This window comes from Ictidomys tridecemlineatus, chromosome 9, assembly GCF_052094955.1.
Source record: "Ictidomys tridecemlineatus isolate mIctTri1 chromosome 9, mIctTri1.hap1, whole genome shotgun sequence".
In the NCBI taxonomy this organism is placed as follows: domain Eukaryota; kingdom Metazoa; phylum Chordata; class Mammalia; order Rodentia; family Sciuridae; genus Ictidomys; species Ictidomys tridecemlineatus.
Genome location: NC_135485.1, coordinates 145,821,983 through 145,847,524, shown reverse-complemented (window position 1 = coordinate 145,847,524; position 25,542 = coordinate 145,821,983). Strand labels below are relative to the sequence as shown.

The 25,542-nt window shown below is 35.4% G+C and overlaps 1 protein-coding gene across 5 annotated transcripts in view; it reads left to right on the top strand.

The window, feature by feature from the left end:
• Positions 1-25,542, top strand: part of Afg2a (AAA ATPase AFG2A) — a 253,129-nt gene that overhangs the window by 84,941 nt on the left and 142,646 nt on the right. For 4 of the 5 annotated variants that reach the window (XM_078022145.1, XM_078022150.1, XM_078022146.1 and 1 more), the window contains 3 exons: positions 627-680; positions 2,301-2,380; positions 16,185-16,311. In XM_078022145.1, the coding sequence (XP_077878271.1) occupies positions 627-680; positions 2,301-2,380; positions 16,185-16,311 (261 nt within the window). The remainder of the gene's footprint in view (positions 1-626; positions 681-2,300; positions 2,381-16,184; positions 16,312-25,542) is intronic. The other variant, XM_078022148.1, reaches the window with a different exon arrangement.

The window sequence follows — 25,542 nt, the reverse complement described above, 5'->3', positions numbered from 1 at the left end:
ATAGAACCATAAGATGTATACACCTGAGGTTTTGCTTCTTGTCAGATAGGGTTATTGATGTAGTGGATTTAGAAATAAACTAATATATAGACCTACTCAGTATTAGCTAGTGTTTAGCCTGGGAATCCATGGATGTTATCTTTTTGTTGGTCTTTCAGACTAGACTGTTCTGTCTTCCTGCCAGCTGAATTGTAAAAACGTGTATGTATGGATAGACAGATGATGAACGAGGCGTTAAAAAATGTTTAGTCACACAGCTTTTCCTTTGTATTGATATGTGGCTTTAGAAACATACGAAGGCTTTAATTTTTTTAAAATTTATTTTTAGTTGTAGATGGACACAATATCTTTATTTAGTTATTTTTATATGGTGCTGAGGATTGAACCCAGGGCTTCACGCATGGAAGGCATGTGCTCCTCCACTGAGCTACAACCCCAGCCCCACTTTTATTTTTGAGTTAGAAATAATACCCAGAGAAAATAATCATGATAATAGAGCTAATTTAATTAAAAGCAGATTTTTATTTACTTTTTTCTCTTGTGTATATTATTTCTCCATCATCAAAAGAAATGTATCTGGTTGCATTTATGAAGATAATGAACAGTTGTGTTTCCTTTTCATGCAGGGGCCTGAATTAATGAATAAGTATGTTGGTGAATCCGAAAGAGCAGTTAGAGAGGTAAGAAGATGAGGCCATAAGTGGCATTTTTCACAGGAGATCTACAACTTCTGTTATATATGGTTTCCATTTTGTTTTGGGTAACAGACTCTGAAATTTCCAAATCCACATTCTAGTGATATATCTTTTTCTTCAGGCAAATATATCTTATTTGAAAATGTAATTTTTGGTTTCATCTGTAGTATCATACATATGTATTTAATATCATGGTATTACCTTTATTTTTAACCACGTAAAGATAATTTTTAAGAACTAACTGCATTTCTGTATTTTTTTAAAAAGACAGGTCTGTGTAAAGGAGAACACAAGATCTCATGAGATTTAAATCTTCTAAACAAGGTGGACCTTTAAATTGGATAAACTTAGTATATGAAAATTTCAGTGTACTGTCTGCTTATTTTGCCTCTTCCTGGTGATTTAGACAGCACCTCTTTCTTCACTCCTGTGTGTTGAAGGCAGGCCGTTGTTGCCAGTCCTGACTGAGGTGCTACTCCTTCATATTGGGGAAGCTGTACAAGTTAGTAAATTTGTGCCCAGTCAGGGCATTTGGAATCAGCAGTTTGACCACAAGTCTTGACTTTGCTAATAATCAGTGCTTGATCTGCCTCACACAGGACACTGTGTGCTCACAGCAGCCACATGAGGATAGGAACACACCAAAAGCAACAGAATAGGCCCTCATTTGTGAAATACCTGGGCACCGGGAGATCAGGAATTGGAATACTTGATCATGAGGGGAAAAAAAAGTCACTTTTTTCCCTTTAAAATGGAGATGATGTTAATTGGGCAAAACTTAATTGATAATGACAGGATGAAAAAGGTGATATTTATTCATATGTATTTTTATGATAATACTACATGTGATCCAAAAATTGGGGCCTGGGTTATAGGCAACATACATTTGGTTTCCTTGTACCTGTGCTGCCTTCTTTTTGGTGTCTTTCCACACAGCACTGTGTGGCTCTCTGGCTAGTCTCTGATTGGTTTGTTTGATTGGCTTCTCCTCCATCCAGTCTGTGCTCCTCTAAAACTTGGCCATTTTTCTTGTCTTGGCTTTACATCAATCATTTTCCCATCTAGTCTTCAAAGAAATGAGTAAGGTGTAAGGCTTTTAGGTATGTGAGTATTTTATGTGCAAATCTGTGGTGATTTCTCATATTATTGTGTGTGTGTGTGTGTGTGTGTATGTTTGTAGTAGTTAACAAGAGCTTTCAGTTATTGAGCTCTAACTGTATTCCAGGCATTGTGCCAAATACTTTTGTCTTTTTCCCTCCCAGTTCTTAAAATTATCTTCTGAGGTACTAGGTAAGCATTTAGATTATCTCCATTTTATAGATATGGAAATTGAGATTTAGAGAAGTAATTAACTGCTGAAGATTGCACAGGTTCTCTCAGTGGTTGAGCTGAGATTTTAGCAGGTTGGTAGTCTTGTCTATAAGCACCATTAAAGAAGTCACTTTTACATCCACTATAAAGTCCTGGACATTTATTTTAGACTGTATATGAAGTGATTGGGCTGGATGATTAGAACATAATAGATTTTGTTCTCAATGTAGTTTTCAAATAGTAAACAACTACAGAATTTTCTGATACTGGCTAATGTGGTACTCTTTCCACCAGATTTTCCGAAAAGCAAGAGCGTTGGCTCCTTCCATTATTTTCTTTGATGAACTTGATGCCTTGGCCGTTGAAAGGGGCAGGTAAGAAATACTTTTAAAAATTGCTATTAAATATTAGCATTTACAATATGGAGCAAATAGTATTTCTTAAATTTTATCAGTAAATTTTTCCAGAAGAAAACATTTTTCAGTCCCTGTATTTTTTCTTTTCTATCCACTAAATTATTTCATGTAATCGTTTTTTAATATTTTCTTATATCATGGCCCCCCTCCCCTAAACATTTAGGATATTTGAGTTAAATTGTACAGTTTATTATCTATAGAGGCCCATTAATACTGCCTTGCAAAATTAGGTTTGTTGTAAACAAAACAGGGTTAAACATAATTGTTTGATATAATAGAACCTAGTTGTAATAAACAATGTTATTTATATTTTTTTTGATTTCTCTAGATGAAACTGGTTTTTAAAACATAATTAGATAGAATAAAATATAGATTAGTACAACTTGAATTGTTATCCAAAATGCTTGGAACCAGAAAGTGTTAAGAGATTTCAGTTCTTCAGATTATGATATGTTTCCTTAAACTTTCCCCAAAAGATGCTCAAAAAGCTTTCGATTTGGAGCAAAAAGTTATAAATTTTACATTTTTGCATTAGGGATGCTCCACCTGTAATAGTTTTGTTGCTGGGCCTCAGCAACAAAAAGTATTGATTATTATGTCATTTCAAACAGATGTGTATTTATGTGTGTGTGTGTATGTGTGTATATATCAGAACTGTGTACCTGGCTTTTTTTTCTTTACAAATATTTAGAGGTCCTTTAAGAAATATATACTACAAGTACACCATGTTGGATAATATTAATTCCTGTATTTTGTACTTCTTAATATATATATTGATTATAAAATTTATTAATTACAGTGAAGGTGGAGCAATGTATAACTCCTTGGATTCAGTCTAATAAGAAGCTTGGCTACTTCCTAAAATGACGCCTTATTAGATTAGTGTATACATTGTCACTAGGAAACTATCATTAGGGAGTAGTCTGGCCTTTGTTCCCCTCCTGTTTGATGTCCATAAATGTTTATGTCTTTTTGCTTTGAGAGTTGAAGTACTTGCACCTTCTTATTACTTGCAAGTTTGAGATGACACAAAGGGCACAAGTAGCCCAAGTTTATCTTAACAACAAGAGAGGAAAATGAAGCCAGGGAAGTTTGTTGAAATGGTATGTCCTGCACCTTATGTGACATCAGAACCATCTGGTTTGGGAGCCTAAAAAGGAACAGGGTGTGATAGGTTGTTAAATATAAGCCAGATAGGGGATAGACTATGGAGCGGAGTGTACTCACGAAACGTTTCTGAAATAGACAGGGCAGGAGGATCATGAGTGAAAGGCCAGCTGTCTCAAGAAAAAACAAACAAAACCTCCACATAATATTTGATATTAAAAAAAAAAAGATAGCGCTGATGAATCAATATAATGCTGAGGAGTCCAATGTAGAATTCTGGTTGTGCTTTGTGTGCATTGAGTATTAGGTTGTGTTTTTTTAATGACTGTAAGAATCTCAGAACTGACCTTTTATTTTCAATTGTTTCTCCTAATTGTGCGATACACCATGATTGCTAGAAGTAAGTGTTTTATCTAATTAGACTGTTATTACTTGAAAACTAAAACAAAAGCTTGATCTGCATGTACTTTTTGTTTTTGGCTATTTGAATTAAGCACAATTTCTAGATATTGAAAACACAACAGAAATAAAAAATTCTCAAATTACTGCACCAATATTATGTACTTTTGAACACTCTTGATGTAGTAAAACAGAAAAATTTCATGAACAAGACATTTCTACATTATATTTGGCCACAGAATGCTCATTGATTTCATTTGTTCATAGCTATTTTTTTTCTGTGATAACATTCATATTAAACCCAAGTGACTGTTCCCAAAGTGACATTGCAAATAAGACCATTCCTTCTTATCAAGCTTTTAATTTTCAAACTCAAGATATTTAACAAATTGAGCAAAGAATTTTGATGTATGCTAGTCTTTATAATCTTGTGCATATTAAGTTAAATTATTTTGAGCATTGAATTTTCTGAAGAGAGGGCAAGATAATCATGAAGCTGTGGATTACAGCCTGCATAGGATTACAGTATGCATAGGATTACAGTATGCATAGGCATACTTTTTGCTCAAGCATTAAAAATCTTTGATTTTCATAAAGATGTATATTTCATGTTTATAAACATGTCTAATTAAATCCACTATTTTCTCCTCTTCCCTGCCATATTTAATAGTTTCTTTGGGACTTGAAGAATAAATAAGCCTGATATTTACTTCTCTCCTTCTATATACTCAATTAAATTATGTTGTTTTGAAGTTTGGGTTTTTTTTTTTTTTTGTCTTTTTTTATATTATGAGCTGGAAGAACATGGTATTTTCTTTGCAAAGTGTTAAATGACTTCTGCCACATTTGGGAAAATTGAAAATGCTGCTAAAGTAGCTTACTCTTTGAAAATAGGTAATATGATGGGGAATGAGCACTGGGGTGTGAAAGACTGAATTATATTGGGCCAATAATGTACTAGGTAACATTTATTTAGTGCTTACTATGTACTGTAAAATTTTACGGTAAAAATAAGGTTCCTGCATTAATCCAAAGTGTAGGACATTATACATTTGGCAATTTGCTTCATTGATCACCTTTTTCAAGGTTATAGTGGGGAGGACAACAAACTAAGCAGTAAATAGGCTGCTGACCTGGTTTTAGGGAGTTGTTATAGCTGGCCCAGTCCCCACTGATTGAGGAAATGAGACTAATGAATTTGGAGACTCCTAAAACAGCTTCCTTTGTCCAGGTCCTTATAGCCAGTCACAGGACCCCCAGTCATCCTCATCAGCCTGACAGTGATTGCCTAGTGGTGGTTAGACTTCAAGGAAAACTAGAAAAGGTTTGGAATTAGGGATAAATTGTAGGATTGATAGTTGGAGAGGCCCATCTTGTTTATTTAATTAACTTCCAAATAATGTGACTTGCTGTGTTTGGCTCCTGTTCACCACATTATGACCTTGTGTTGTCTTAACCCCAGGAATTGTAGGTTCTATTCTCATCTCCATTATCAGGTGAGAAAACTTGGACATGCAGATAGATAAATGCCTTACTTATGTGTTAAGATCCACAGCCAAGTCGGGATGGCCTGGGCACTTATGGACATGCATCACTTATAGCAGAACAGAGATTTGAATTCAGATGATTTGACTCCAGAGTGGATACTCTGAGGCACTTATTATCTCAAGTGTTATACCACATAGTCATGTCTAAGTAATTAACTTTCAGGCTTATATCTGTTATGCTTTTTCTGTGACTTCTGTAAGTGAAGACACTGTGTGCCTCACTGGGCAGTTATAAGTCTCTTTGAGAGTGTTCATTCATTTACTTGCTCAGTAAATCCATACTAGGTGTTGTTTCTGTCACAGGCTTTGTATGGCGGCCAAAATGGTGAACAGAATGCAGGGCCTTGGTTTCTAATAATAATGCAAACTATAGGTAGTGGAACTATATGCATCAGGAGTGATTCACAAAGTACCTAGCATTCAGGAACTGTTTAGGAAACTTTAAAGCTGCTTCCAGTAATTTCTACAAAATGTTTTTAAAATTTTAATAACTTACAATAGATAGGAATATGATAATTAAGATAGAATTGAATCCTACACCAACACCAGCAGATCTTACATTCTAGTCGAGGAAATTTGGGACTTAGAAATAAGTATTCTGCAGATTCCAGGCTTTATAGTATTTCATGAGTATGAAATACCATCAGTTCTCAGATGTCATTATTTTATGTAGCCTTACTGAAGAAAAATGCTGCCTTAGACTATACGATGAAGGTGGGTGCACTGGCTCATGCCTCTAATCCCAGCTACTTGGGACCCTGAAATAGGAAGATTGTTAGTTCCAGGCCAGCATGGGCAACATAGGGAGACCCTGTCTCTTTAAAAAGCAAAAGAAGTAAGGAAAGGAGATGTTCCTGAGAAAACTCCAGCCATAAGAGACATGGAGTTTACAAATTTAAAATGTGAAGAAAAGTTTTTAATCTCAGCAATAGAAAACAGAAACACTTATTACTTGAGACGAAAAGAAGTCAGTCTGCTCTTTCACCTTGCTGGTCCCTGCTCATCCAGCACTAGGAGGGGGCGCTTGACCACTGACTACATCTCCAGCCTTTTTAATTTTTCATTTTGGGACAGGGTATCACTGTGTTGCCTAGGCTGTCTTAAACTTCTGATCTTCCTGTCTCACCTTCTGAGTCACTGAGATTACAGTAGATTAACTAGTGCTTTATATGAAACTGTAAAAGTTGAGATATTGTTTTATGTGTAGAATGTAAAAAAAAGATTAGATGTATGAAAACATGAAAAACGTTAGGTGCTCAGCTAAAAGCTCACTGACCAACTGCTATTCTTTTGAGGCACAAAATAATCTGTGAATACTAATAACTTTAGTATTAAAGTTTTTCTTGTGTGGCTTTCTTGTGTGGCTTTTTCTGCACTTAATGGTTCAGAATTAAGAATAAGAGATTCTGACTTGCTTTCATTGAAAATGGAGATGCCAGGCTTAGCAGCAGTCGCAGAGAGGTCTGAGGTTGTAAAATAGTGATCAGCACTCCTGGCCCTTTTCCAGCGCTCCTGGCCCTGGGTCATTCAGTGATGTCACACTGCACACTATAGAGGGAACTTTAAGGCATCACTTCTCTAAATAACACTTTTGAGCTGGGATATAAATTTTTTAAATGTGATTTTTATTATGGTTTTAAAATTTCATACAATCATTAAATGTTGTAGCTGGGAAAGTTCTTAGAAGTCATCTGGTATAACATTTTATTCTTTAGAAGGAATAAGAGCCCTTAGATTTTAAGAGGCATATTGACTCCTCTGTGGCTAGACCAACCTGACCCATGTCTTCAGGTATTGCTTTTTGTGTTAGACTATGGCTACCACTGCCTCTTGGGCCTTCAAGGTTGAGGATGCATGTATCTGTAAATATTTAAAGAATACTTTTTATGCTGGGTGTAGTGGCACATGCCTGTAATTCCAGAAATTGGGGAGACTGAGGCAGGAAGATAGCAAGTTCAAGGTCAAGCATGAGCAACTTAGGTCCTAAGCAACTTGGGGAGACTGTCTCAAAATAAAAAATGTTGAGGATGTGGTTCAGTGGTTAAGTGTCCCTGGACTTAGTCCCCTGTACCAAAATAAATAAATAAATAAATAAAATTTCAAATAAGAATGCTTTTTATCTTTTAAGAAACTCCAATAATAACTCCTTACTAGATACTTTTAACCCCTGTTATTGATCATTGACTACATCCCCACCCTTTTTAATTTTTCATTTTGGGACAGGGTCTCATTGTGTTGCTTAGGCTGCCTGTGTTAAAATGTGCTATTTCCTGGTATGCAGTTTTTTTCAATTTGTACTTACTTGCTGAAAATGTGGAATTTTCTCATTGATAAACTTTTGGGGTGGTGGGGGGGATCTGAGATTGAACCCAGGGTGCTTAACCATTAAGCCACATCCCCAGCCCATTTTTATATTTTATTTTGAGACAGTCTCTCATTGAGTTGCTCAGGGCCTTACTAAGTTGCTGAGGCTGGTTTTAAACTCATGATCCTCTTGCCTTAGTCTCCTGAACTGCTGAGATTATAGGCCTGTGCCATCATGCCTGGTACATTGGTGAAGTTTTAACAGTGAATAAATACTAAGGAAAACAGAGCAAAGCAAAATGGAAAACATGTAACAGATTTATTATTATTGAATTCTGTTTGTTGGGTTTGTCTGTACATTGTGGTTAAGTAATTGTAACAGGCTAAAAGATGAGTTTCCTTAGAGCGGTGGCCAGTTACAGCATTTTACTAGGAACTACAAGTTACTGTTTGATGTTCTTGTAGGATGTGTAAGTTTTCCATTGTAGCTGCCTTTCCTACTTGTACATGGACTGTGAAAAGTATAATAGGTACTGGTTTTGGTTTAGAGCAGTTTGTGTTTAGCTAGTCCTCTTTAGGTTTTTATTTTGTTGTTACTGTTATTTGTTTCTTTCTTCCAAACTGAGTATTGTCTGTGGAGGTAAGAGGAAACAAATTTAGGAGTTTACCTTTTGAAACTGTTAAAAATATATTCTAAAGTATTTTAAAATTAAAAATGGATACATAAGGAGCTGGTATTGTAGCTCAGTGATAGAATGCTTGCCTCCCATGCGAGGCCCTGGGTTTGATCCTCAGCAACACACAAAAATGAATAAAAATAAAGATATTCAGTCCAAATAACTAAAAACAATATTTAAAAAAATGGATACAAACAATGCTGTTCTGTGATATAAGAATCTTATAAAAGGGTGAAATAAAATTTTATTTCATTTGAGGAATTTTAAAGGAGAAATACATGTCTTCTATGAAATATTTAGTTTTGGAAAATAAAATCAGTATAATAATTAGTTTCATGGCAGTGAGGTTTAACATAGGCATCAGCACGTCTTTTCTGTGCAGATTAGTTAGTAAACATTGTCAGCATTGGAGGCCACACATTTTCTTACAACTGCTGGCATAGTATGAAAGTATCCATAGAAAATATGTGATTATAAGGAAAAGCAACTTGCAGGCCAGATTTGGGTTTTGGCTATGTTTGTCAGCCCTTCTTTTAACATATAACACTGTCCCTTTGGTCCATTGCACTATGTGTCTTTTGGATAGGGATAATTTAGAAAAGGGTCTTGCCTTCTGAAAGGAAAAAAATTATTATTTAGTGACGCCTAGCTTCAGTGTTACATAGCTAACCTTTTCCCCCCCAATTATTGTATTGCCTGTCTATAGCAAATAATAATTGTTTTCATTTCGTTATGTTTGTAATTAAACATTTGTATTTAAATTTTTTCTTATAGTTGATTTTGATTTCCTAGGATATTAGTTTTATGGTTTTTGCTTTTGTACTAAATCTTTGGCAGTTGGCCAACATTATTTTGCCATCCATCAAACACTGTCACTAAGGTATTCTCCAGCCAGCTCTCACTGATCTGTGGAAATAAAGGGCACAGGCAGTAGGCAGTAATTACCACAGTTTCCTCCTATAACAAATGGCAAATTAAGTAAGTCTGAGTCTTACCTCTTTTTGTTTAGAAGTGAATAGAGATATCAGTAAGAAGTTTCTGAATTTGAAGATTTTATTTAAAAATAAGGACTTAAGCAAATTTGCTTTGGTGCTACATAACAACACAGAATCACAGATAGTTAGAGCCAGAAGGACCTTTGAGTTTATGATTGAAATTATATGCCTAGTTGGTAGATATCATGAAGGGAACAGTGTTCTTATTCTCTTCTCTCAGATGTCCAGTGCAGTGCCTAGCACCAGGGCAACAGATATTCAAATAGCATGAATATCTGAGTAGTCTGAAGAGGGAATGGAGGCTCAGAGGAAGTAGAGATTTTGATCACTCTGGACATGAGCAGAATTCAACTTCACCACATTTTCGTGTCATTGGCCAAGAGATTTTCTTTTGCAATTAAACTCTGAGGCTGTCTAATGAAATTTTATCACCTACACCATTGTCTTCTGGCAAAGAATCATATATAAGCTTTGCAGTTCACCTTTCAGACAGCTTTAAAGAGAATGGAGTACTAAATGGTGCTTAAAAAAAAATTCAGGTGTATTTGTATACAACAAATTGAAAAGTAGGTCTGGACTCAAAATTTGTCAGTTATACTAACAATACAGAAATGATAGGTATATTTTATATTGTAGCTGTTAGTAAAAGTGAAGGGTAACAACAGATAACAACAAAAATGAAGATCATACTTTTTGAGCGATGAAAACATTTTGAAAAAGATACTACCAATTTTTGTGGAAGTTTCTTCATTTTACTGTCTGCCCAGAAGGCCATCCAGAGAATTTGCGAGTCTTTTTTCAAGTAAGTAAGCACTGAAGTCACTAGGTTGTAAGTTCTATATGTCTGTAAGTAACTTAGAACATATAAATGGTGGTCCTGAGTCATCAAAGACAAATGCTGTATGAAATTCTCCTCCCACCCACACCCAAAAGCTAAGTTTGTTTAGAAGGCACACAGATACAAAAGTGTAGAATAAAACAAGGGAAGAAAACTTTTGGTATAAATCCAAAAAAGCAAAAGACCAGGGATTTTCTTCTTATTAGTCTTTTCCCTGGGCTCAGCCTTTCTTTTTTTATAGTTTTTTTTTTTTTTTTTTTTTGGTACTGGGAATTGAACTCAGGGGCACTCTACCAGTGAGCCACATCCCAGCCCTATTTTTGTATTTTTTTAGAGACAGGATCTCACTGAGTTGCTTAGTACCTCACTTTTATAAGGCTGGTTTTAAACTTGCAATACTCCTATCTCAGCCTCCTGAACCCCTGGGATTACAGGCGTGTGCCACCATCCTTGGCTCTGAACTAAACATTTCTGCCTCCAAGTACACACTCTGAAGGTGTGTTACTGAAAATAATTTTCCTGTTTTAGAAGGATTTTTATTTTTTATTTTTTGACTGATTGATTGGTACTGGGGATTTAACTCAGGAATGCTTTATCACCAAGCTCTATTCCCAGCTCTTTTATTTTTATTTTTTAAATTTTGCAGCGGGGTTTTACTAATTTGCTTAGGGCCTTGCTAAATTGTCCAGGCTGGTCTTGAACTTGCCATCCTTCTGCCTCAGCCACCCAAGTTGCTGGGATTATGGTGCATACCGTAGTGCCTGGTCTAAAAAAAAAATCACTTTTCTAAAAAAATGTTTTTTAAATGGACACAATACCTTTATTTGTTTATTTTTTATGTGGTTCTGAGGATCAAACCCAGTGTCTCACACATGCTAGGCAAGTGTGCTACCACTGAGCCACAACCCCAGCCCTAAAAATCATTTTAAATTACAAAAAATCTGGAAAATATAGTTAACATCTTTATGTGGAAATTTTTATTGTTCTAAAATGAATCACTCCATGAGGACTTATGAAGAGCCAGGCTATTACTCTATGTGAGTGGGCAGTAAACAGTTAAGATGAAAATGTGAAGTCCTCCACCATATATAACAGGTTTCTGCTAACATTCTTGTGGAGACAAATGTCTTCAGTTGTGTTTTATACAGACTGCTGGTTCACTGGTTGCAGGAGAATTCAGAGGAGCAGCTCTATTCTTAATGTAAGGGGTGGAGGTTGTTTTTATGGCAGAGTTTAAGGAAGTTTGATTCTTTCTACCATATTGTAAATAGGCCAGGTTTGGAACTGAAATGTCCATCTGAATGTATTCATTTACCTGTGCCATTCCTGGGTTCTGAAAATCTTCTAAGAGATATCATATTCATGCTTTATTTTAGTAAATACTTATGTGTCAGACATTCCTTTAATTTAATTCATTTAGATAACTTTAATCATAGGTGCCTTCTCAGTCAGAGTGGTAATGCTCATAACTACTATCAACATTTCCTTTACGCTGAGTATTGTACTAAGTCCTTAGTAGGTTTTATTAATTTTGAAGAAGTGTCTTAGACCATTCGGGCAACCACACAGAATACCATAAATAAAATAAATTTATTCTTCGCAATTCTGGAGGCTAGGACATCCAAGATCAAAGTGCTGGATTTGTGACTGATAAGGGCTCACTGCTTCATAGATTGCCGTAGTATGGTGGAGAAGGCAAGGGTGCTCTCAGGCCTCTTTTGAAAGGGAAACAAATCTCACTTAATGAGGACACTATCCTAAAGACCTAATCCCTTCCTTTAGACCATTTCCTCCTATTGTCACCTTGGGGTTAGATTTCAACATATAAATTTTGGGAGCACAGAAACTTTGGATAGTTGGAAGGAAGGTATGGTCTTTCTGTGTCTGTCTGTCTGTCTGTCTGTCTCTCTCTCTCGTAGTGGTACTGGGAATTGAATGCAGGACACTCTACCACTGAGCTATATCCCCCACCTTTTTTAAATTTTTTTTTTTTTTTTTTTTTTTTAATTTTGAGACAGGATCTTACCAATAGCCGGTCTGGCCTCAAACTTGGGACCTGTAATCCCAGCCTCTTGACTAGCTGGGATTACAGGCATTTATCTGCTTGGCCCTTTTCACATTTCAATTGAGAAAACAGGTTTAGAGACATTAAGCAACTCTCCCAAAAAGTTATTTAAAAAAATATGTTGTAAAAGTGGCTTTTGAACCCAAGTTTAGCACATATCAAAGCTCTTTCTCAGTTTCAGAGCATCCCTTCAAAACTCAGTGAAAGTTTTTCTGGAATGTTTTATTTAAAAAAATATATATATTGCATAACAATTTATTATGATTACTACAGAATTTTTTTCTATCAGTTTTTATAGCTCTATTGTAGTAGAAAATGATACGTTTTAAAAAACCCTTTCTCAGCTTCATTTTTTAGACAGCTTTATTTCAGAAAATGAATTTGATCTGATGTGTAGTGATTTTTTAAATAATTGTCAGATTATGTTCATAACATCAGCCTGTGCAAGTTCATGAGGGAGAAAAAACTCTCAAAGAGTCGCTTTTGCAGGATGTAAATGGAACTGAATTTAAGGATCAGTTGTTTCTTTGATGCTATATTTGAGCCAAAACTATAAAAATATTAATAATAAGTATTGCCTGTGTTAGCTTGGAATTTTTATTGGGAAGTCCACGGAAAATGGAAAAATACATCCATCATTCTCTATGTTAACAGTTTATACAGATCTATAGTTGTACAGAACATATATATCTTACACGGGTCTAGAAGAAATGAGAGTGATACCTCACTGTGTATTTATCTGCGTTTTGTACCACAGCTTATTAATCTAAAATAGCTTATTTACTCTTAGGTTCATGCTGAATATTAATCACAATGTGATAGCATAGTTTATCAAATAGATGATAGCTAGAAAATTCAAGGCATTATTGATTCTTGACATTCATCAAATGGGTAAGTTTTGGTGATAACTTCTTAATATTTTATCAGTACAACTAATTATTTCCTTTAGAGGTTACTAAGGAGATTTTAATTTTTCTCCTGAATGGTGATTTAAAGATGGCTGCAATAGCCTTTTTAATGGTACACTGGCACATTGGTGTATTTGGTTTACAAAATTCTTTGAAGTCATTCAGCTTTGTAGTATGATGAGACAGGTACAGGCTCTGGAGTTGAGCAAATGATTTCAAACCCTGCCTCTTTTCCTGGCTAGTTGTGCACTCTGGACAAGTTGCTCACCCTCCTTGTGCCTCATTCTTTGGCCTCACAGTGGTGTCCGCCTTGTTGCTCTGTTACTGGGATTAATGAACTAATACTTAAGTGCATGGCACAAATAAACTAGACCTAAGTGTCACCTTTTATTGACCCAGATGCTCCTCATCTTACAATGAATTCTGTCTTGATCAACCCTTCCTAAATTGAAAGTGTATCAAATATCCCTAACCTGCTGAACATCATGGCTTAGTGTAGTCTGCCTTAAACATACTCACAGCATTTAGATGACTCTGAAGCTGGGCAGAATCATCTAACTCAAAGCCTATTTTATAGTAAGTATTGAATAGTTAATGGAATTTTTTGGTATGTGTCTTTTTTTGTTTGTTTGTTTTTTGAGTGTTTTTTTGGTACTGGGGATTGAACCCAGGCGCTCTGTACCACTGTGCTAAATCTCTAAATCTTTTTGTTTTGAGACAGGTTCTTAATAAGTTGCTGACAGTCTCGCAACTTAAGTTGCTGAGGCTAGCCTCGAACTTGCAATCTTCCTACCTCAGCATCCTATGCCACTGGTGTTTCAGGCATGTACCACTGCACATGGTCATGTAACTTTTGAATGCCTGTATTCAAAAAACTTAAGAATTCATGAGCATATTGTTTTTTAACCCTTTTGATCACATTGCTGGACCTGTCAAATCCAATGTAACTGTCTTTTAAGATGAATTTCTGTGACCAGCAAACCTATGTGCGCAATGAGTTGGCTTTTCCTGATGAAGCAGTGATGAATATTTTGACCACCTGTGAAAATGAATTTTAGACAGAAGGAAATTGATAAGAGGATTCTTCTTTTAGTTTTCCCCACTTCCATAGCAAATTTCAGGAAGAGTATGAATTTTTGATCAGATGAATGTCTTGGAGATGAGAACACTGTAAGAATCATTGTAAGCAGAGGAGTATCTGTGTTAACAAAAAGTGACACTTAACATTTAACTCCTCCTCCTCCTGAATGCCTTTGTTTGTCTTTAGATTTTTGCCATCTCCAGAATGTCCTATACATTCCTTTACAAAATTCCTGTAGTTGAATAATGCAATGTGCAGACTTTTTCAGTTGGCTTTTTTCACATAGTAGTAAACATTTAAAGTTTCTCCTGTTCCTGGAAAACTTATTTCCTTTTAGCTACAAAAATATTCTATTGCCTTCCTTGCCTTTCATTTGTGTGTGTAGTAATTATGAAGGAAGAGTTTTGCTCACTGTTCCTGATTGATAGGTAAACATTCATGTTGAAAAGTTTTATGATGGAGGATTTGCTTGAAGCTCCGTAGAATTCATTTATTTAAAATGTTCAGATTTGCTTTTAGGTAGAGTTTAATTAACAGTTTGTCTGCAGATTAGCCTCTTGCAGGTTGTTCATTGTTTTTCAGTCCTATATTATTGAAACATTGAAAAGGACCATGTAAGTTCATAAATTGACATTTTGTTTTGTATAGAAACCTCATGTCTGTTTGATTATTGTGAGTTAGAGAATACTATCCTATGGATATGCTAAATCAGATTTTTAGACTTGTACTTAATATTAAGTCTACTGTCATTTAGAGACCCGATTACCTTGTTATTAAATATATAGCACAGTGGTCATATTGAGTTCCTCTTACTGTCTGTCATAGGCACTAAGGCCCAGGCATGGGGTGTGTCTCTTTCTGTGTCCTCTCATCCCCTCCCAAGTGCATCTGAACAAACCTGCATGTATAATTCACCACAGGGCTGTTCCACTGTAATTGTCCTCTCAGAATTTCACTACTCTGAATAGATTTTAGGAAATCCATGCTGTTGCTAATGAGAATTGTTATTCTGGTAATCTTGATTGTTTGATATCAGGGCTTTGTTCATTAGTAGTAGTTTCTTTCTTTAAAGATAATCTTCAGAACTTTTTGATGATCAGAAGAAATTTGATTTAATTAAAGCAAGGATAATGCATTGACCTGATATGTAAACCTAGAGAAAAAAATAGCATGCTTTCTTTGCCTATTTTTCCTGAAATGGGGATTGAGATAGCTGCCTGCCTGCTGATGTGCTTTGAACATGTCCCTAAAGTTTAAATAGATCAAGAAATGTCAGAAATGACACATTCATTATGGATGTGTAATATTTTTGTTTTCACATGCTTTGGGGAATGAGTGAGTTGTATCTTTTTTAAATTCTCAATTTCTATCAGTATGCTTGCTATGCAGAATGTAAATTTTGTTTAAATAGTTATTTATGTATTTGCTGAATCATTTGAAATAATCTTATGTCTTGCTTCCTGGTGCTGATACTCATTTATTGTCTGTTATTTCATTATTGGAAAGAAAATTACTTTCAGTGATGGAGTAAAGGAAATTATTTGAATATTGTTTTTTGATAGGTAATGAGTTGTTAAACATGCCTTTTGTTTTTTAAACTATGCATAATTTTTCTTTTTAAAAATTTTTTTTAGATGTATAGACCTTTATTGTATTCATTTACTTATCTGTGGTGCTGAGAATTGAACCCAGGCCTCACACATGCTAGGCAAGCGCTCTACCAGTGAGCCACGGCCTCAGCCCCTGGACATAATTTTTCTTGTAGATTAAAGCATCTTTTTAAAAACAAGTGTTAGGGGTTAGGTAAACAGATTTTTATAACTGTATTATTAAAAAATCAGTTCCTTAGGTGCTGGGAATGTTGCCGACCGGGTTTTAGCTCAACTCTTAACAGAAATGGATGGGATCGAACAGCTAAAGGATGTGACAATTTTGGCGGCTACTAATCGCCCTGACAGGATAGACAAGGTAAGAAAGAAGGTATTGTGGATGTCTTGAAGTCCAGAATGAGATCATTGATTTTATTTGTGAGATTTGGGGAGGGTGCAGAGGTGGTCAGATAACTTTGTAATTAGTTTTTCATTACAGGATATTGGAGGAGGTGAAACAGGTTCCTTGCTCACCTACATGCAGCAGAGTTTTTTGTTTGTTTGTTGTTTCTTATAGACTGGCAGCAGGGGACAATAGAAGCCTAGGATTCATTGTGAGGCAGTCCCCTAGGGTACAGGGAAGCTGCCTGGGCAGATGGAGTCTCTGTTCCCTGAGAAGCCACCTGTTGTAGGTTCGGTTCCTGGGGAAGCTGGTAGAAGACACCAAATAGGAGGACTAGAAATAAGCCTGGGCTGTTGCAGCCTGTCCTTGTCCCAGGGTGTTGCATTCCCAGCACAGCCTTCCTTTATTCTTGGTAACCATAAATGGGATAAGGGGGCAGCTGGGCTGGTCCAAGGCTGCTGTCCTGTAAAGGATCTTAAATTAAAGAAAAGGAAAAAAGAAAAGCCGCGTGCGTGTGTGTGTGTGTGTGTGTGTGTGTGTATGTGTGTGTGTACATTTTTTTTTAACCGCTCATGGTTCCATGTTAATGAAACTCCTTTGTAACCCTACAGTGCCTTCTCCTTCATTCTTGCATGGAATTTTCATTGTATTTTTCTAGAGAATCGAAGTTTTAAGATTCTGTTGTTTTTTGTTTGTTTGTTTGTTTGTTTTGTTTTTTTCCATCTACTTTATTTGTTTTTTAAAGGTGTTTTCAGCATTTCCATCTACTTTAATGTAAATTTCTAGTTATGTTATACTAGTTAGATTCAAGTAATCACTACCAGTGAGTGCTAGTAGAATAAAATCAGTCTTTAAATAAACATTTACGACATCTTTCTATAGTGAAATGAATCATTTTTATCACTTTTCTAGTCTAGAAGTAGCTATGATGGGAATAAAAGAGTTGACAAAAGAATTATAGGACTTATGTTAAGTTGTAGAGATTTATTTTTAGGCTATTCTAATGTCAAAGAGATATATATTATAATAATTTTTGCTACATTTCATCCAGATGTTTGGTCTTTTCATTAACTAACATATTTTACATTCCTATTGCCTGTTAACCCATATCCTTCTATGCAGATGGTCTTGGGGTGGCAGATTAGAATGGAGAAAATTCTTGAACTGTCAGAATAAGCTTGATATCCTCATGTTGTCCATGTGTTTTACATATTTGGTGTGGTTTGGGGGATAATATTTGTTTCATATAATCTGGGGAAACTGAAGCTGAAATTTCCTGCGGATTCTGGTGCTGTAGCTAAGGAAGTAAGACATATAGCTCAGAAATCATATTATTCTAGTTCCTGGTATGTCATGTTTACATGTTAAACTCATTAATTGTGATGTAGCACACTGGGCTGAGTGAAGTAATTACTTGTTGTCTCTGGTAGTTTGCTGTAGTCTCCATAGGCCTTTTAGCCCTTCCTCCAGCTTATAGATGAATGCAGAGAAGATGCATCCTCGCATGTCCGTTTTGCATAAGAGTAACAGGACGTGACTGGAGAGTTGAACTTTAATGAGATTATGTAGACTCATTAGATTGATATTGGTATGGATTTCCTAAGCATCAGGAGACTTCAGAACATCAAGGAACTAATTTTTTATTAATGCTCAATCATAGTTAAATGTCCAGGCTATTGGAGTTTATAAGGGTTCAATCCTTGACATTTTGTGCATTGGTGTTAAATCTTTTTATTTCTTTATGTATTATAACTAATTAATTAATTAATTAATACATATTAGGGATTGAACTCAGGAGCATTTAACTACTGAGCTACATCCCCAACCCCCCCCTTTTTTGCATTTTATTTAGAGACAGAGTCTTATTGAGTTACTTAGCACCTCACTGAGGCTAGCTTTTTATTATTATTATTATTAATTTATTTTATAGTAGAATGCATTTTGAGATATTTACACAAATAGAGCACAGCTTCTCATTCCTGTGGCTGTACATGGTGCATAGTCACTCTAGTAATCAAACATGTATGTAGGGTAATAAGGTCTGTCTTTTTCTCCTATCCTTCCCATCCCCACGGCCCCACCTCTCCCCTCACTCCCCTCTACACAAACCAGAGTTTCTTCATTCTTCCCTATCCACTCACCAACTATGGCTTAGCATCTGCTTATCAGAGAAAACATTCAGCTTTTGTTTTTTGGGGGGGATTGGCTTACTTCACTTAGCATGATATTCTCCAGTTTCATCCATTTACCCTCAAATACCGTAATTTCATTCTTATTTAAGGCTAATATTCCATTGTGTTTAGGTACCACATTTTCTTTATCCATTCATCTGTTGAAGAGCACCTAGATTGGTTCCACAGTTTAGCTATTGTGAATTGTACTGCTATAAACATTGTTGTGGCTGGATCACTATAGTGTGCCGATTTTAAGTCCTTTGGGTATAAAACGAAGATGTAGGAAAGCTGTGTGAAATGGTGGTTCTATTCTCAGTTTTCTGAGGAATCTGCATACTGCTTTTCATAGTGGCTGCACCAATTTGCAGTCCCACCAGCACTTTATGAGTCTGCCTTTTCCCCACATCCTCATGAGGCTGCCTTTGAACTCATGATCTTCCTGCCTCAGCTTTCCAAGTGACTGGGATTACAAGCGTGTGCCACCACACCTGGCCCTTGATGTTGAATCTTAAGGAAAAAAAAGGATTCTGTCTTCTCTGTTGGGTGTTAAACAGGCCTCAAACTAGTTTCAATTTGTTGAATAATTTTATATTTAGTCTCTTCAGGTACTTTAGAACTTATGCCTACAGTGTAATAGACTGTTTTTAAAAAAATATTTTTAGTTGTAGATGAACATAATAATTTTATTTATTTTTGTATGTGGTGCTGAGAATTGAACCCAGTGCTTCCTGCATGTTGGGCAAGCGCTCTACCACTGAGCCACAATCCCAGCCTGACAGTTTAAAAGACTCTTAAGAATAGCTGTTGTACAAATTATATTTACAATAGTGATTTTCTTGTAATTTGTAGAATTTTAAAAATTTGATTTAAAGCATCTATGGAAAAGATTCCCAGATGAGGAAAACTTTGGAAGTTATGTAGAAGTCTTGAATAATTCGGGATTCAGAATTATTTTTGTGTTTGGCTCATGGAAGGTAATAATGTGAAAAGCTGAATACTGTGCTTGTGCTCATGCACTAAATATTTGAAACCTACTATTTTAGTTTGTTTCAGCTTTAAAATGATGCCAAAAAGGAGGATCACAAGTTCAAAGCCAGCCTCAGCAACTTAGCAAGGCCCTGCCTCAAAAGATAAAAAGGGGTTAGGGGATGTGGTTCATCAATTAAGCACTCCTGGGTTTAATCCCCAGTACCAAAAAAAAAAAAAAAAAAAGAAAGAAAAGAAAAGAAAAAAAGAAAAAGCCAAAATATGTAATTTCCTGATTCTTGGCTCTATTTTACCACTGCAGTTTCATGAATTTGTGAGAAAAGAGGTCTCTTATTTGTATTATTTGAAGAGTTGTCTAGTTTTCTTTGAGCCTTTTACTTACATTGTTCTAGGCATAGCCCTTCCCAAACATTAGTATTTCTAGATGATTTTTTTTGAAAGTGCACAGCATTAGAAAGGGGCTTTTATATAACACAAACAGCAAGATCAAGGTAATGAATCTGGAGGAAATGAGATTGACATGTGTAACAGAGGACAGAGATAGTAGGGACAGGAATGGCAGATGAAGCAAGTGGTAGAAGGGCCTGAAAGAGAGATAGTGAGATAGATACAGACCTTAGAAGAGCAAGGCAGGCAGGCAGAAGCAGAGATAACAGTTTCTGATTCTAGCTCTGTTACTAACAAATTGTGTTTTTAGAAATTACTTAGCCTCTTAGTTTTCTGTGTCTATCAGAAATGTTCTAAATAATCTCTGATACATCATTCAAATTCTACAAAGACAGACAATAAGAGATTTCAAATGCTACATAAAAGGATGCTGTTTACCAAGCAGGTTTTTGCTTTCTGGTTTTTATTTCAGCAACTACCTTCCCATACTTACTTGTAAAGTTCCTTCCTTCAAACAGATCATAAAACAAGCAAATATCCAGGTGTGCAAAAAGTCACTTTTCTTTGTAGTCATGTAATTTTCAGAAAAACAGAGAACAAACCATAAATCAGCCTTAAGGCTGGTGTTGTGTAACAAAAACTTTAGTTGACAGTTGAAGAATACTTTGAGTTTTTCACTTAATATTTATTACTCTTTGAAAAAGGAAAACTTGTTAAGCTGCATATTTCTTTGTTCACAGATGTCTGATCAGCCTATAATATTTTGGTCTATTTAATATGCTTTTAACTATTTCAAAAAACTGTTAAAAAAGTAAAAATAATTTTTGAGTTAGAACAGAAGTATATAATCCATTATTTAAAGTTGAATCACTTCTAAATTTGAAGAGAACTTCTTGCTTTATATTGTCAATTTTTTAAAAAATTTTCCATATGGAAACTAATGTTCAGTGTGGCCAAACCAAATCCAAAGTTATGAATTCAATATTTTCACATTATTAGTAAAAGGGCTAATTTGGGGAACTATTTTTAAAGTGCATAGAGAATATTATCAATAATAATGAAGTGTCATTTTCATGTCTGGCATATTTGTGTGTGTGTGCGTGTGTGTGTGTGTGTGTGTGTGTGTGTGTGTGTGTGTGTCTGTGTCTGTCTGTCTGTCTGTCTATTGAAAGGGTGTGGAAAGTATCAGGGTCATGTAATGAAAGAATGTTTAGTTCCTTTCTTTGCAATACGTATAATCTGATTCAAAATATACATGTAAATTTTAATACATTATAATCATAAAATGTGAACAGTCTCAACTAAGTCTGTGGTGCTGTGGTGACACGTGCACCCCAGCAGACATGGGAAGTTTGGCCTGTGTTGCTCCTGCTGTTTGACATGCTACTTGAGGACGGCCTTAGCATTGCAGTTTCTGTGTCTCAACACAAGATGGTGGTGCTCACCTGAAACATTCTCTGTGTGCAGACCCTGCCGCTCCTCAAAGCTCATCCCCTCTGTTCAGAGGAGCAGTTTAAGGGGATGAGGAACTAGCTTTGCTTTAAAAAATAATAGTTGAAGTGTGAATAAACACTCATGCTCAGTGTACAGTTTATTTTAAAATTGATTTCAGGGAATTGTGCAGGATTAGTGCTGCACATACATGTATCCTCTCTTAGGAAAGTAATGTTTACCATCAGCCAATGTAGTAGTTTTATTTACTTTTTAAGTAAAGATACAAAATTTTTAAAAAAAATTTAAATTAATTATTATAATTAAATATATGCTTATCATGTATCCAGTAGTAAAAGAGGTCTTGTATTGTTTGTAGAGTTCTGTGGGTTTTTTTTTTTTTTTGAGCCTTTTACTTATTGTGCTAGGCACAACCCTTCCCAAGCATTAGTGTTTTTAGATGATTTTTTTTTAAGTGCACATCATTGGAAAGGGGCTATTACCTACTTCCAGGTATTTACCCAAGAGAAATAAAAACATTTGTCCATGCAAAGACCTATGGAGAAGTATTTATAGTAGCTTTATTTTTAATCACCTAAACAACCCAAATATTCACTACCTGATGAGTGGATAAACAAATTATGTCATGTGCATACAGTGAAATATTATTAAGCCATAAAAGTAGTAAATTATTAGTATAAACAAAATACAAATGCATCTCAAAAATGTTATGATAAATTTTAAAAACCTGATACAGAAGGCTTAGTAGACAGTATACTTATTGATTCCATTTATAGAACACTTTGGAACAGCAGGGCTATAGGGTCAGAAATGAGATGTGGGCCTAAGAGAATTTTTCATAAAGTGATATGAAGAAGCTTTTTGTGATAATGGAATTTGTATGTTGGTTGTGGTGGGGATTATAGGGCTGTATATATGTATCCAATCAGAAACTTAAAAAATTAAAAAGAATAATTTTACCTTATCTGAAGTATACCTTAATAAACATGGCCATTACAAAAAGACAACTGAAAAACAAAAAACTTTTCATAGGAAAGGTAAAGGAAATTGCATGCTTCTTTTGGGCAAATACTTCTCCTCATTCGGACACAGGGCTTCTGCTGCACTGCTCCCTTCCCAGGCTCTAGGAGCCCACCAACATGGGCCTTATCCCTGCTACCTGGGGCTCAGGGCCACCTCAGCAGAGAGGGCATTGTGCTTTCAGACTTCCCTCCCTGGCATTTGTTCAGGGTAGAACAGGAAGAATTTTAGTGCTGGAATAATTCTTAGAGAATTTGTGTCTTAGTTAAAAAAAAAAAAAGGCAGATAGAGACTATATGAATAAATCTTTTAGAAAAGTTATTCAGCAACATGAGTTTCTTTTTGTTGTTGCATGTATGATAAGGACAGTTTGTATTATGTTTTCATTGTAATAAAGTATGACTAAAATTATGGAAATGTACTTTGCTTTCTTTTTTTATTTAAAAAATTTTTTTAGTTGTAGATGGACTTAGTACTTTTATTTTATTTATTTTTAGCAGTGCCTCACATGTGCTAGGTAAGCTCTCTACCACTGAGCCACAACCCCAGCCACTGCTTTTTTAATGCTAGGTTGGAATGGATAGTACAGGTGAACCAGATCCTTGAATTAGTCATTATGTTTCATATCATTTAATAATGGTTTTCTTTACACAGCTTTTCAATCTGTTATGCCTGTAAAATTTGTACCTAAAAGTTGCAAGTTGTTTCTGTATTCACTGAGATACTTAAACACAGACTTATTCAGAGTTATGCTTTTTATGGAAAAGAGAACAGGAAGCCACTTCTAAGACTGATGTTTTTGGAAATCTTGTTTCTGGAGGTTTTGATTGTGTGCATGTGTGTTAAAGTGCAAAAAAAGAGAATTTGATATAATAGGGTTGAAACAAAAGGTGTAATGTATGTAATCTCTGTAGAAAGGTGAATAAAATAAAGTGCTGATGTTTGAGGAAGGTGAACAGAATTATATTCTCTTTCCTTTGAGGGCCGAGGGATATGCATCTGGAGATTGAGCCCAGGGTGCTTGACCACTATGCTACATCCCCAGTCATTTTCATTTTTTATTTTGGGAGAGGCTTTTGCTGCTTCGTAGAGACTTGCCTGGAATGTGGGAGCCTCTTGACTTAGCCTCACTAGTTACTCGGCTGATGGGCATGCTGCCACCATGCTGAGCCCAAATTGTATCCTCAAACATGGTTAGGATATTTTTTTATTTATAAAATATTCTCTCTTGTTAATCTCATGGTTTGGGACTTAATGACCCATTTGTTTCCTATGTTGATGAAATATATGTGCTTTTTCAGAAATTAATAGAAGACTGACATTTTATTGAGTGTAATAACTTAGGTTTATTCTTAAATTCTGTAAAAAGGTTTTAAATTTGTGTATTTAATATTTTCTCTTCTTTTGGTATTTCATTTGTCAATCAGAATTCAATCTGATTTTTGCATTGTTTTGCTAGATGGCTTAGGTGAAGAGAGAGGCAAAAGAAAAGGGGAAAAGGGAGAAGATAGAGGCTGGTAAAAGCAGTATGTGTGGGGGTTTTTTATGTTTTTTGTTCATTAGATAATTAGAATTTATAAAATATGCATTAGCAGATAGATAATTAATTTTATTTATATGCCAAGGGAAATATAACATAAGATTTAAAGCATTAGACTGAAAAGAGAATAAACTAATTTGAGATTAGAAAACTAGTCTGCCTCTTTTCATAAATAATGTTTTGTTAGAATGTAGCTAAATTCACTCATTTGCTGTTGTGGCTGTTTGTGTTGTACAGTGACAAACTTGAATATTTAATATATAGATATATAGCTAACAGGCTAAAAATGTATACTGTCTGGCCCTTTGAGAAAAAGTTTGCCTGTTCCTGAACTGAGGTAAGTTAAGGGTTTGGGTGCTAAGTGTGCAGATGAACTGTGTATTTATTAGCTTGCATTGAGTCATTCACTAAATACCTGTTTTGTATCTATTATATGCCTTGCAGTGTGTTAGGTAATAGACAAAAATTAACATACCCTACAAAAATGTTTGACTTTTTTACTACCAACTATAATGCAGCTTGGAAAAGCCAGTTATTATAATAGGAAATAATCATAAGTCAGATCTCACTTGTCTGAAGCAATAATAATAATGAGCCTCCTTGAAAAAGGCCTTATCAGTTATCTGACAAGTTTGTTGTCTTTCTCTGATTCTCCTGATTCCCACCCCCACTTAAGTTACCCAGCCATTTGTTTATTTATTTATTTAAATTTTAAAAAAAATTTTTTAGTTGTATTTGGACACAATACTTATATTTTATTTATTTTTATGTGGTGCTGAGGATTGAACCCAGGGCCTTGCATGTGATAGGTGAGCACTCTGCTGTTAAGCCACAACCCCAGCCCCTCAGTTATTTATATTTTTGCATTTGTTTCCACACATGTACTTCTTTACAACTTTTATCACTGTCTGCCTCCACTCCCCAGTATAAGCTCCATAGGGCAAGGATTTTTATGTGTTCCCAGATAATCCAAGTGTTTAGTGAATGAGACCTGCCACGTACATTCTTCTTATTAGCTGTAGCATTGCCTTTGGAAAGCACCAGCTTCTTCACATGTCATCTATTTTTTGGGTGAATCGAAATGCAAATTTGTAGAGCTACAATGTGTATTTTCTGTTTTATCTGTTCTTCACTGCGAAGATTAGGATTTCCTCTGTTTTTACTTCCTTACTTTATTACAAGTTATATGTAGGGCACGTACTGTTTTCTTGGAGGTTATGTTTAGTGCAGGATGTGCTGAGTAATTCATAAATATGTGTACTGAACTGAGAAATGCACATTAAGATTAGCTTATGTTCACTGTTCTGATGGCCTTGAGGAAGCAAAGTGGATGAGAATTAAATAACTGTTAAGTAAGAATAGTTGATCCATTAAACTTCTTTTTCAGTTGTATTTGTGACTGCTTTGGTGACAGTCGACCGTTCTCCTGTGTAGTTGCAAAGTTGGTAAGAACAACTGTGTTCTCTAGCCACGTTTCTTTAAATTAATATTTCACATTTCCATTGGCAGCTTGAACCTGTATTCCTTCAGACTACTGAGCAGCCAAATATTCACCTAAGCAGAAATGATTCACTCAGGAAAACAAGCAGAAGGATAGTCCAAACAAGAGGGAAATGTGTGTACTGTAGGTAGATTTACAGAGGATGA